Source organism: Erithacus rubecula, assembly GCF_903797595.1.
Source record: "Erithacus rubecula genome assembly, chromosome: 2".
Classification (NCBI taxonomy): domain Eukaryota; kingdom Metazoa; phylum Chordata; class Aves; order Passeriformes; family Muscicapidae; genus Erithacus; species Erithacus rubecula.
The window spans coordinates 58924020-58936526 of NC_136685.1; the positions used below are offsets into that span (position 1 = coordinate 58924020).

The window sequence follows — 12507 nt, forward strand, 5'->3', positions numbered from 1 at the left end:
CATTAACAGTGATGTAGTAGAAAGTCTAATAAAACTTGAAATCTTCTAGAAATGTTGGCAGCCATTTGAGAGATTATTTCTACAGCAGAATGGAGTGCTGCTGGAGGCACCATTTTCTTTGTTAACCTCTTTAAAATAAAGCAAGCTTCAGTTGCATTTACGGTGTAATTTGAAAAAAATCTAGGTTTTTTTTTGTTCTGCTGAAGATAGATTCTGCTTTGCTTTTCATATTGAAAGGTTTTTTTCTCCGTTTAACTTTTCCTTTTTTTTTTGTTCTTATTTTGTTACAGATCCATTTTTCCCCCTTTCTTTTCTGGTGAACAGCTGGTTTCCTGGAATGTTGGATGATCTGTTCCAGTCACTGTTTCTGTGTGCACTGTTGTTGTTCTGGCTTTGTGTCTATCATGGTATAAGAGTACAGGTAAGAGATGCAACAGTATCTTCTACTTACTGTGGAGGCAGGACTTGTTTTGTTTAGTTCTCTCAAAAGGTGACAAAAATGAAATCAAATTCTTACAAAAGAGGCATTTCCTTTATTAATAAAATACAGTGTGACGTATGAAGCTTTGGAATTAGAATGATTTATGGTAAGTAGATTATTTTGAGTCAACCGAGCCTAAATGAAATAGATGGGACAGTTATCAGAATTATGATGTCATTATGCTTCATTCTTGCTTGAAAGGTTTTGATGCTGTATGTGGTAGTTGATTGGTTTTTTAAACTACTTTAAAATACTACCTAAAAGAAATAGGAATTCTGAAGTCTATTCCTGAATTTGTATTATCAGTGAAATATATAGGACCTTATAAATAGGATGCTCCAACTCTACTTCATTTTATTAACACAAATGATGATAGAATATAATGTCTTCTCTAGTCACTTGTGGAGGATAAAAATACCAATGAGTCTCTTAATCCAGTTCATATTGAGCGAAACAAAGTTGATAGTTCTTTTATTCTGTCAAGAAAGTGAGTTCACACTTTCACCACACTATTCTTTTCTTAATAGGGGGAAAGAAAGTTCTTAACTTTCTATCTGCCTAAATTTTTTATTGTTGGACTGCTGTGGCTGGCCTCTGTTACACTGGGAATATGGCAAACGTAAGTAATTTAAAATGTATTGCATAAGTATGAGCTGAGAGTGTTCAAGAATGAGAAAATTGTGTGTACCTTGAGGTATCTGTTTCTTAATGCTCTGATTGTGGTACAGGAATGGAATTCAAATTGTTTCATCTTTCTGTTCTGCAAATTGTGACTGATTTGAGAACAGTTCTCCATGGACAACGTAGTAATCAGTTCATAAATCAGAATGTGATCTAGAAATCACTACTTTGCCAGTATGTTATGGGTCCCTACAAGTATCACTAGTGCTATGGTTCAATTAACTTCTAGTAGCTGAAGCAACAGTTTTTCTGTAGCTAATTATGACATAGTTTGACCAGACTTTCTTGACTATTAAACCTGCACAACTGGTACTGACATGACCTAGACAAGTTATGCTGTCTTTACTCAGAACTCTGTTCTTTTGCTTCGTTTAGTGGTTCTCCCTTTTTTCCAATTTGTTGTGTTAACATAAAGGTGTCACTCTTCCCTACCCAGAAAACTTCATTCATGTTAGTACATTTGTAGTTTTTATACTGTTTTAGTCTCAAGTGTTTGCTTCTTCTTTTATCTCTGACAAGGAAGATATCTTCTAACTTTCTCCTTGCCATTGTACATTATGGAAAGCAGTGCAGTTGCAGGAAATGCTCGTGCTATTAGTCAATGATTTCTATGAGGGAAGGCCTCATGCCACAGTTTTCCAGTGATAAAATGTAGACACTGAATCCTGAAGACCTGTAGAAATTCTGAAGGCTTTGATGAATTTACAAGACCTGCATTTTTTAAAAAAGAAGTCAGGAGATTAGACATGATCCTAATTTAAATCCTCCATATTTTTTTTTAATTCAGTTTGCTATATATATGGTAAATTTTTATGACTACATTGTAATTAATGGCATTGCACCAACTTACACAGACAAACCCTTTTGTTATAAACTCTGTATAGTTACCTTAAACCTTTTCTTTGTTAGTGGTTTTCTTGGTCAGCATGTCTTTTTAGCCATGTCTGGAGTTGTGGACATACCACTTTTTAATTTTGAATCTTTTCTAGAGTGAATGAAGTACATGACCCTACATATCAATACAGGGTTGACACAGGTAATTTCCAGGTAAGTAAAAAATGACTTCTTGCTGTCCACTTGTTAGGTACAGTTAGGCAATATGAGGAGATACAGCTTGTTCTTCTGTAAAATGTATAACACAGTTTAGAAAACAGAAAATGCTGGTCAGACAGTCTTATTCTAACTAGAGTACTTTTCTTTTTGCTTTAGATCATACATAGACCATATTGAGATCTGTCCCACTGAAAAAGTAAATTGTCTTGCAAATCTGGAGACTAAACACCATAAGTTTGTTGGGATTGAAATAAAATTTTAAGTCTGTTATTCAGTTTTGCACATCTTAAGTCCTGCCAAGGTCCCCTACCGTAGTAAATTACAAATTTTCTTGTTGCAAAGGAGGATTTGATGTACATAGGTCCTTTTATTATTCTTGGGAGCTGTGTTTTTAGAAAATTATTGAGATTCACCCAACTCTGAACTCAGTTAACAAAATCCTTGCTTCTATTAAGCATGCTTTCTTTACATTCCCCAAAACCCTCCCTGAATGTATCACCATCCTTGCTTCATGTGCCTATTTCCCTGCATAAATGGACCATTCTGTGTTGTGCTTTTGGGAATTAATTATTTCTATTGACAGAAGAAGAAATAGATCAAATATTATTAAATAATGAAACCTAACACTTTCCTTACAGGGAATGAAAATCTTCTTCCTTGTGGTGGCAACCACATACATTCTTTACCTTTTGTTCCTGATAGTGAGGGCATGCTCAGAACTTCGAAACATGCCTTATGTTGGTAAGGAATAGTTCTGAATCTTCTCAAATGGGCTTGCTTCTCCTAGATGTAGGGGCAAATTCACTGATAGCAACTTTTCTCAATCTTTTCCAGATCTCAGGTTAAAATTCTTGACTGCATTAACCTTTGTAGTGCTTGTCATTAGGTAAGGCTTTTCAAAGTACATTTGTCAGTATTCTAACTTTTCTGACCTTTTTTGGGGGGCTTTGAATACATTTTGTTGCTAATAAATTAGTCAATGAAACAGAAAAAGGCCTTTTAATTTTATTGTGATGGCAAGCATTTCTTTTTAACCCTTCTTGAGGCTTTTTGAGCTAACTTTATATTATTTCTACCACTGTGGCAGTGCATAAGATTTAGAAGTTCATTTGGCAGAGCTCTTCTGGAACTTTGTAGACTTCACTTAGTCAAAGCAGAAGTTTACAGTTAGTTTCATACATTACTGTTAATATCTGTTTTCCCTACACCAAATATGTTATTTGAAATAGCTGTTGGCTATTGGACTGCTCTGTAGTGGATGAAATCTGAGGATTTCTGCTTTTCTCAGCTGAATGCTGACTTTTAATCACAAGAGAATAATTCGTAATTTAGAACTAGCAAAGCAAATTGCTTTATCTTAAAATAAATGGTCAGCATGTTAACATAATTATTCCCTTATATACCCTTCTATCAACCTACTATTTCAGTTTTGCAGCCTAAGGACACAGTACACCTATATGCTTTATTTTTTTCCCCACAGCATTGTTATACTCTACCTACGCTTTGGAGCACAAGTTCTACAGGACAACTTTGTTGCTGAGCTGTCAACTCATTATCAGAACTATATCCTTGTATTGTGGTACTGCTCAAGTAGGAATGTTAATCTGTTTTCATACAGAAGGTGCTTTAAAATGATGTACCTAAGACTGAGACCTTTGCCTTCTAGGTGGACTCTTGAAGCTGAGTCTGTTTTGTTTTGAGGTTTCCTGTCAGCATTTTGTAATGGCTCTTTGTAAAGGTTATGACCTAGATAGTCTTATCTAGTGTGTCCACATGACATGCATCACAACTGCTTGTGATACTCTCCAAGAGGAATGAAGTCTTAGATATGCATGCCTAATGCATATCTAACTAATTTTAATGAGATATTATAGCAAATTTGGCTGTGTTTACTGCCTCAGTTGTTTGCTTTATACTTACCAGTTGTCTTGGGGTGTACTAAAATATGAGAAATTAATAGGTTTGATGTCACTGAAAATGCATTTGAGTATTGGTCCAAGTCAACATGTGATACAGGTCACAACGAAGAATTTAAGTGGCTTGGGAGAGACTATTTCCGATGTCTGTTGACAACAGGATTGTGACCTGTATTCCTAGTCCTGAACTATGAGATGCTAGTACATTCTACTTTCTGAGAGTACTTGTGTGACTGCAGCTGCTCTGGTTGCTGATTAGCTTAGGTGCGAGTTGGGAGGTAGGAGAAAACAATATGTAAATCTTTAGGATTCACCTAAAACAATGGCAAGAAACCATCTTCAGAGTTCTATGCACATATAGTCCTTTCTCCTTCCTTCTTCATCACTGTGCCAAGGAAGAACTTTTAAAAAAAAAATAAACCAAGCCAAACCCACCTGAACACCTAACTTACTCTGCTTTCTTTCAGCATTCAAGGCAGAACTGTTCAATTGCACTCCACTGCTCAAGAGCAAACTGTACCTCAGCAAATGTTACCTGTGTGAAAGCTTTGTTTTCAATGGGAGCTTTACCTTGAAATAGCTTGAGTACATTAGTTGTCACTGTTTTTAAAACATGCAGTTTTGTTTAGCCATTCATGCTCACAAACTTCAGTAAGGTAAACATTTTTTCCATTGAAATAGCCTGGGTTGGGTCTTGTTTCCACAGTTAATATGTATGGAACTATACTGAGCAATGTCCTTGACACTTACTACCAGCAGAATTCTTATCATTTTATGGGTTACTGAACTTTTATCTCTACACATTAGCGTTCGTGTATTCCCCCTCAAAGAATGCTCTGTATGGTGAGTGTGAACCACTGTCTGGCAAACATGGGTGACAAGAGCTGCCATGTTAGCAGATGCTGTGCAATGTCTTTGTTTTCTGATTATCTCATTACTGTTCTGGTTTGCTCTGAGTTAATGTAAGCAGGAGATGCACTCACTGCTCCTGAGTAAATTAGTATTGGAAATATGAAGGAACACATGAAATATAATTAACTGATTAGCCAGGATTGAATTCTTGTGCACTTAGATCAAATTTACTGTCAGTGTGAGGTTTTGCATGTGATGCACCAACCTTTGGTTGACTCATAGACAGCCCTTAAGGAACAACATCACTTCATTTGCACTTTGTTCTAACAAAAGTTAATACATTGGCATGCTGGTAAACTGTACTCTGAAATCCAAATGCTGTTGGAAAGTAGGAGTGAAACTGGGCTCTAATATGGGAGAAATTTTGGAGAGCTTGCTATGGGAAGTGCTGTACAGGGCCTGTGTAAAGGGATTGAGTCAGTGGCAATTCTGGTTTTGCATTCTGATGTAAAGGATACAGTCTGACTTACATAATGACTATAAAGCGTTTCCCTCACTAACAGGTAAAGATCATTAAAATAAGTATTTTTACTGACTCCATTCTCTGCTTTAAGCATTCTGTTCAAGTTACAGAACCACAGAAGAGCCCAGGTTGGAGGAGACCTGGAAAGATGACATGGCCCAACCTTTCATGGGAAAGGAGGCCTAGATGAGATTATCTGGCAGCCTGTCCCATCATATCTTGTGTGCTGAGAGCATGCAGGGGGAAGGCACTAAATAGTGAAGCTCATCCTTTCTCTAATTTAGAGTGGAGATGGACAGAACTGTTTCAGAAAAATGCTATTTTTACATCCAGAAAAAGAACTGGATGCAAATAAAGTTGAAAGCCTTCTGCTGGGTTGCAGAAATACTTGTTTGTAGACAGCAGAAGGTAAACTGCTGCCAGGAAAAATATGCTATAGCAAATTGCTAGATTAAAATTTACTTGCATATAAGTATGAACTGCAGCTAAACAATAGAGATTATGCAAGAAATGAAGGCCTTAAAACAAGCTAGAGGGAATTGTCATAAATAGCAATTGCAAAGTATGTGTTCCTTTTCATCTCACCGTGAAGCTACAAGTCCTTCCTTCATCTCTTTCAAAGATAGAGAATAACTGAATAATCACTGACTTGCAGTCAAGGCATTCCAACTTTATTCTATTATATATTTATCTTAGAAATAACCAAGTCTGTGCTTTTAATATACATAAAAATTTTGGTTAGGAATTACCCATTTATGTGCAGGTTGAAATACAACACAGGAAATTGCACAAGGGAGGAAATTAACTTAGACAACATGGAGAATATCTGTCTAAAAATGAGATTATTATGTTATCTCCTTAACTCTTCAGAACACTATAATAATGTGGCTGAAGGGTAGTTAATTAAAAGGAGAGAATTCCTGTTTGGGTATAGTTTTGTTGAACTGTGGTTGTGACTGCCTTGGAAGTTGTGTCTGTTGCTACAGTGTTAACACTAGTCTACTACTGTAGCTAGAGCACTACTACTATTTCTATATTTAACACACTAAATTAACCCTTACTTGTGTTTTTCAGAATCACAGTTGAAAGACAATCCTGCTTTTTCTATGCTGAATGATTCAGATGATGATGTGATTTATGGGTAAGATTATGAAATACCTATGGAGAGTTACTTCTGGTGTGTTATTTTTGTAATATATTTTTACATATCAGTTCAGTGAAGGGTTTTTAGTGAAAGTCTTCTGCCTAAAGAATAGAAACATAGTCTTTTCTGAAACAGAAATACAATGAGAATGCATGTTTTTTCCTTGGGTTTTTGGTTTCTAAAAGGGATTGCCATGGCACTGACACAAACAGGTAAGAAAGTATTATGATGCTGATAGCTCATGCAGTGAAGGCAGGAAGAGCTGTGAAGGGAAAGGACTTCCTTTTTATTACACTGGGAAAGACAGCAGGAGTCAGCTCTTATGTAAATGCTTCAGGGAAGGAGAGTGGCACTTCTTAAGTCTCCAGCACTTACTGAATGAAGAATAATCAACTCTAGCAAAACTTCCTTGCTGTGTGGGATTTTATGTAATACGAGAATTATAGTAGTGCTTGAAACCCATCCCAGTCAAGGTCTCTGTGCTGGACACTGAAATACACCCATGATGTTTTTGCCTCTTACCAAAGAGGCAAAACTTACCACTCTTACCAAAGTGTCTGGAACAGTGAGGATGGGACAAAAACACTGTACCAACCTGATCAAGTTCATGCTAGGATAGCTTGCCTTTGGGTTAGTTAGATGAATAATGGTAGTGCTAGCTTGCTTGTTGCAAATCTGTGTGAAAAATGGCTTTCACTGGAATAACTTCTATTATGCATCATCCTCTGGAGAAAAATCATGTGTTGTTCATAGCTCTCACAAAGAAGAAAAACAGATACCAGCTTCTTACCCAAGTAACAATTTGATGCCTCAATGTAGCTTAGAACTTTCCTCTTTATATTCAACTTCCTATCTGAACACCATGTTCAGGAGTTACAACATGTGTCTGTTTCACAGGAGTGACTATGAAGAGATGCCCCTTCAGAATGGCCAAGCTATTAGAGCCAAGTACAAAGAAGAGTCGGACAGTGATTGATTGATTGACTGGTTTCAATGCAGACAGACTTGTTAATCTGGAGTTCACCCAATTCTGAAGTTTTCCTAGATGGACAACTTCTTTGGTTTCCTACAGTCTGCTGTCATCTGAGCATCAACTCCCAGGAAGGACATCCTGCTTCTATTTCTGTTTACAAGGATAAAACTGAGGAAAAAAAAAAATAGAAATGGTTATGGTGAAAACTGAAGAAACCAAAATTTTTATGTCTTATAAAATGCCTGATAGCAGGATGTCTGTGGACTAAAATCTTCGTCTATTTCTGTTTAAAAGTCCCACAGATTGTATACTGAGTTTCAAATTGCTTCCTTGCTGCTGAGTTTTGGGTTTTTTATTTTTTTTCTCTTTAGGGTTATGTGCAGCATACTGCCATTCATCTGTTGCATTTTGCATTAGCTGTTTTGTATGCTGTCCACCGTGGTATGAAGTGCCTCATTTCCCTTTCAATTTTCTAACTTATCCTTTTGAGCTGGAGGTAAGGAATGAAGTGTTTTGTTTGGTTGGTGTTTTTTAATCAGTGCAAGAAGACACAAGCTTTCTATTCTTCCTTCAAATAAGTGATATAGACTTAAGGCCATTTAAAAAAATACATTTCAGTAAGTTTACTGGATGTTTAAGTGCAAGATATGGGCAAATAGGCGAGCTAATAGTCTCAGTGGTGCAAAATTACGTGTATAATATGTTTCATGACATGCTTTACTGCCACAGCAGAAGTGTCTGTTGTTTTATTTAATCAGCCCTTTCAAATGGAAATATTTCAGCAACAAAAGTCTCAGGAGGAAGCTAGTACTGGCTTCTTACTGGTCTTCTTGTATGCTGGAGGAAATTGTTAGTTACAGAGAATAGAATATGAAAGCTTTCTAAAGAAGTAAGTTTTGCATTTCCAAACATTTCAATTTTAGAGGTTTTTTCCCTACATCAATCTTTCCTTCAGTTGTATTAATAGAGATAGTTCCTCTACATGGTAGGCACAGTTGTGGTTGCTCATGTATTGAACGTGCCTGAGAGTCAGTGAGCCTGTTCTGTGCACAGTTCAGCTTCTTTGTCATATCAGTCGCCACCTGTATGATGGGAACTTCTACTAGCACATTTTGTGATTTATCTGTATTCCAGTCTGAGCTGGAACAAAGCTATATGGGAATTAAGTATTCCTTGTACAATGCTGCTGCTTCTCTATTTAGAAGTTGCTTTTCTCCTACACCATTGTTCAATTTTCTATTTAAGATGTTTTGTTTGTAACTACTTTTGTTTTCAGATACTTGACCTTTCTAAAAGTATATGCTTTTTCCATGTACTTGTAACAGAGATTTACTCCTGTAAAATTTCTCTGCCCTGCTACATTAGAAGACTCTCAAAAGCACTGTTAATCTAGTACTATGTGGTGCTGGGTTGCACTGGGGAATTGTGCTCATCAATTAAGTAGTTTAAGCAGAATAGTGCAATGAAATCCTGCTAGACTTGCTGAATCATATTGGGGAAAAAGGAGATTTGTTGTGCTTTAATGCAACAACTGCTCCAGACTGTGCCCATTGCAATGGCCTCCTGGTGGCTATTCAAGATTGTGAAGGGGAGGCTGCACAAGGCAGCAACTCACTTTGAGAGGACCAAAGGAACTGCTTCATGTGGTTGTGCCTTTGCTGTCATAGAATAATTCAGATTAAATCAGTGTTCTTCTAAAGATGTGTCGCGAAACATTGTGTGTGTGAGAAAGAGAGAGGGGAAAACTTTCTAAAATTATGTAGAGCTGTGAAATTTTTTGCGAGTATCTGAAATTAAAACCTTTTTGTGGCAGGGATCATTTCTTTGTTAGAAGCCAAAGCACTGATGGATGGCTAAAGCAAGGAAATTGCTGGGGAGGAGGAGCAGGTTTTTCCCTTTAACTTCTTAATGGGTATTACTTCAGAAGAACATACAGGAAAACACTAAAGAAGTAATTTAAGTTAGTGGTGGTTTTCTTTGCAGTAAACTGTAGTAAAATGTACTTTCAGCATTTCTTTTTAGACTGTTTTGAAAGGGAATGGAAGATGCTCTCTATCCTAAAATTGTAGAGTCAGTTCTCATTTTTGGTATTCTGAGTTAACTCTCCCTATCTGAATGTGCAGAGTAAAACTTGACAACCAATTTGGCATTGTTTACATAAGCCAAATCCTTTAAAGTTCCATTGGAATAACAGTGGGTACATGAAGTAGGTTTTCAAAAACTGATTTTTACACTATTCTTACATACTCAGATATTTTTCCTCTGATACTGTTTAATTCTCTCCTAAATTGTCATGAAGATATAAAATTTGACCAATGTGTAAAGTACACTAATGTTTCTTACCACAGTCTGAACTGGTTATTACTGGTTAACTCTCAAATAGAGCCATGCCTTGGGATTTCATTAACCAAAAACCATATTTTTAATCTAACTTGTAGATTATTTTTTCTAAGCTGTTTTCAACTCATGTCTCTTGCTGTTGTGTTTGAATAAACTTCACTACATCATTACATTCAAAGTGGAAATAGAAAAGCTAAAAATGGGAAATGTATACTTAAAGTATCTCACTATGAAAATAGTGAAAAAAATAATTTCTGTGGTAATTTTTAGAGATTATATTTAAGTGATGTTTGCCATGCAAAATAGCTTTCCATTTTGGAGGTGCCACAGTTTTACGGTAGCTTGGTTGAATCACTGTTGCATCAAATTCAATATACAGTAAGATGACAAAAGCAATGAAGCAGATGAGGAACTAGTTTTCTTCTCTTATTTCCATGATTGGAGATAGAGACAGTATTTGAAGAATACTGCAATCTGGATTGTAAACAACTTGGGAGTAGGTGGCATCAGTTCACTTCTAAGTATTGAAATCTAAGGGTCAAACAGAATAAATCTGTTTAAGAAGCTAGCCTGGCTTTCCTTTTATTACTGTTAAAGTAGTTATTTCCATCACTGCTCCAACCATACAAAACAAGAAATGTACACAGGAAGGCCCCACAGCACACAGTGATCCTGGCTCTAAAGGAGACTTCATCCATTAGTAACTGCAAGACTGCCAGGTGTACAGTGATTTCAAGGGACTTCTAAGAAATCAATAATTGAGTGCAAGTCATAGCCACTGCTTTCTGTAGTATTTGCTTTACAAATACAGTTGATGTTGAAATTGGTGGAAAGCTTTCCTAGGACTGGCAAAGAGGAAGCCTAAGGCTTAACACCTGTAAGAAACAGCTTGTGCATTGGATCTGTGGAACCAATACTGGAGGGAGAACAGTTCCAGCTAGGAAAGACTTTGATCTATTATCTTTCTCTGAGCCAAATGTTTTATCCATGGTCATGTAATTTCCCTGCCCATTTCCTTTTGCTTATGCCAGTAATAACTTTTGCATTACTGTAAAACTTTTTTAGGAGTTTGTAAATATGTAAAATGAAAATATGGAAAAATTGTGTACCAAAATGGTATAAAAATGTGTAAGATAAATGCTCTGTTTAATGAGAAGCTGTAATTAAATGCTTTGAGAAAGTGTGCATGAGGACATGTTAAATATTCTGTGTATCTGTAAGTTGTGCTAATAACAGCAAATTATCCATTTATGTTGTAAAACTTCATGATAATGTGAAATATGAAGGAAAACAGAATATTTTACTTCAAGGAAGTTTCTTGGAAGACTTTATGTGCATAATCATTGTTAAATATGTTCATAATAAAGTTTTATATCTTTATATTGTATCCTGGGTTTATTTTCCTTCTACTGAATTTTAGTTTCCTTCTCATAAACTGTTTTTATGACTTACACATATTTTCAGCTTACATGCATTTTCTTATGCATATTTAAACTTGGTTAATTGCATAAGGATGGTATCCAAGAGGCTGTGTCATCACAGATGTTTTGTATTGTTTATTAGGGGTCTTTTTTATTATCCTGCCCTGACTTGAAGGTTGAAGGACAGGTTGCTAAATATTTTAAATATGCCAGCCAGGTTACATAAGGGACCTGGCATTTTCTAATGGCTTCACACTGGCTTTGCAAAGCTGGCAGTGAGAATTCTCCTGGTGAATGCTAATACCAGTAATAAAAAATAGCTTTAGAGATGGTGAAGATGTTGATGTCATTCATCAACTTCATATAACTCTATCTTCCAAGACTCTGCTCATAGCTGGTGGACTGCAAAGTGATCAGCACATTACTTGCTGTTTGAGGTGATTCCATTTCTTATATAAACTTGAGGGGAGACTGAAATCTGTCTTGCTGAATAAAATGGCCACAAACTTCCTGGCACAAACGGATATGCAGCTTACTCCTGGCTCTAGTATCAGATAGGGTGGTGCTCATTCAGCAGCAGCAGTAAATCCCAGAAGCCTTTCCTTAGGTTTTAATTAACACAGGTCAGACTCCTCTGTGGCACCAACTAAATGGCTTCCCCCTTCCTCCTCCCCTGCAGACTGGGGGTGCCATGCCTCCCATTTCTGTAGCTGTAATCACATGAAGAACCACAGCAGTAAGCAAGAGGCAGCAGAGACCGTGTGATTACCTTGAATGCTCCATCCATGGTTTGGGTTTATTTTTATTAGGCAAATTAATTACCTAGAGCCAGGACTCTGCCAGTTCATCACCCAAATGCTGTCCTTTGGCACTGAGATGAACTGGCCATCAGCTTCTGGGAAAAGGGCTTAAAATTGAAGTGTTTGAAGGTGATAAAAATTTAAAGATCAGTTACTGTAGAACTCCAAAACAGTAAAATACAATTGCTATGCAATTTTAAAGAAAAGCACTATTTTAATCACAGGAGTGGGAAACCACCAGCAAAAATCCATAACCTCTAAATCCTTTTCTGTAGTCCTAAAACTTACATTGGAAGTACTGGTTATTGCTCACATGTAAAACT

At 36.5% G+C, this 12507-nt stretch overlaps 1 protein-coding gene across 3 annotated transcripts in view; it reads left to right on the forward strand.

Annotated features, from left to right (window-relative positions):
* Positions 1-11343, forward strand: part of TMEM181 (transmembrane protein 181) — a 34820-nt gene extending 23477 nt beyond the window's left edge. For 2 of the 3 annotated variants that reach the window (XM_079299061.1, XM_079299060.1), the window contains 9 exons: positions 291-421; positions 1009-1100; positions 2152-2209; positions 2854-2956; positions 3050-3101; positions 3696-3778; positions 4885-4974; positions 6581-6647; positions 7548-11343. In XM_079299061.1, coding sequence (XP_079155187.1) covers positions 291-421; positions 1009-1100; positions 2152-2209; positions 2854-2956; positions 3050-3101; positions 3696-3778; positions 4885-4974; positions 6581-6647; positions 7548-7626 — 755 coding nt within the window. In that variant the 3' untranslated portion in view covers positions 7627-11343. The remainder of the gene's footprint in view (positions 1-290; positions 422-1008; positions 1101-2151; positions 2210-2853; positions 2957-3049; positions 3102-3695; positions 3779-4884; positions 4975-6580; positions 6648-7547) is intronic. The other variant, XM_079299062.1, reaches the window with a different exon arrangement.
* Positions 11344-12507: the final 1164 nt, after the last annotated feature.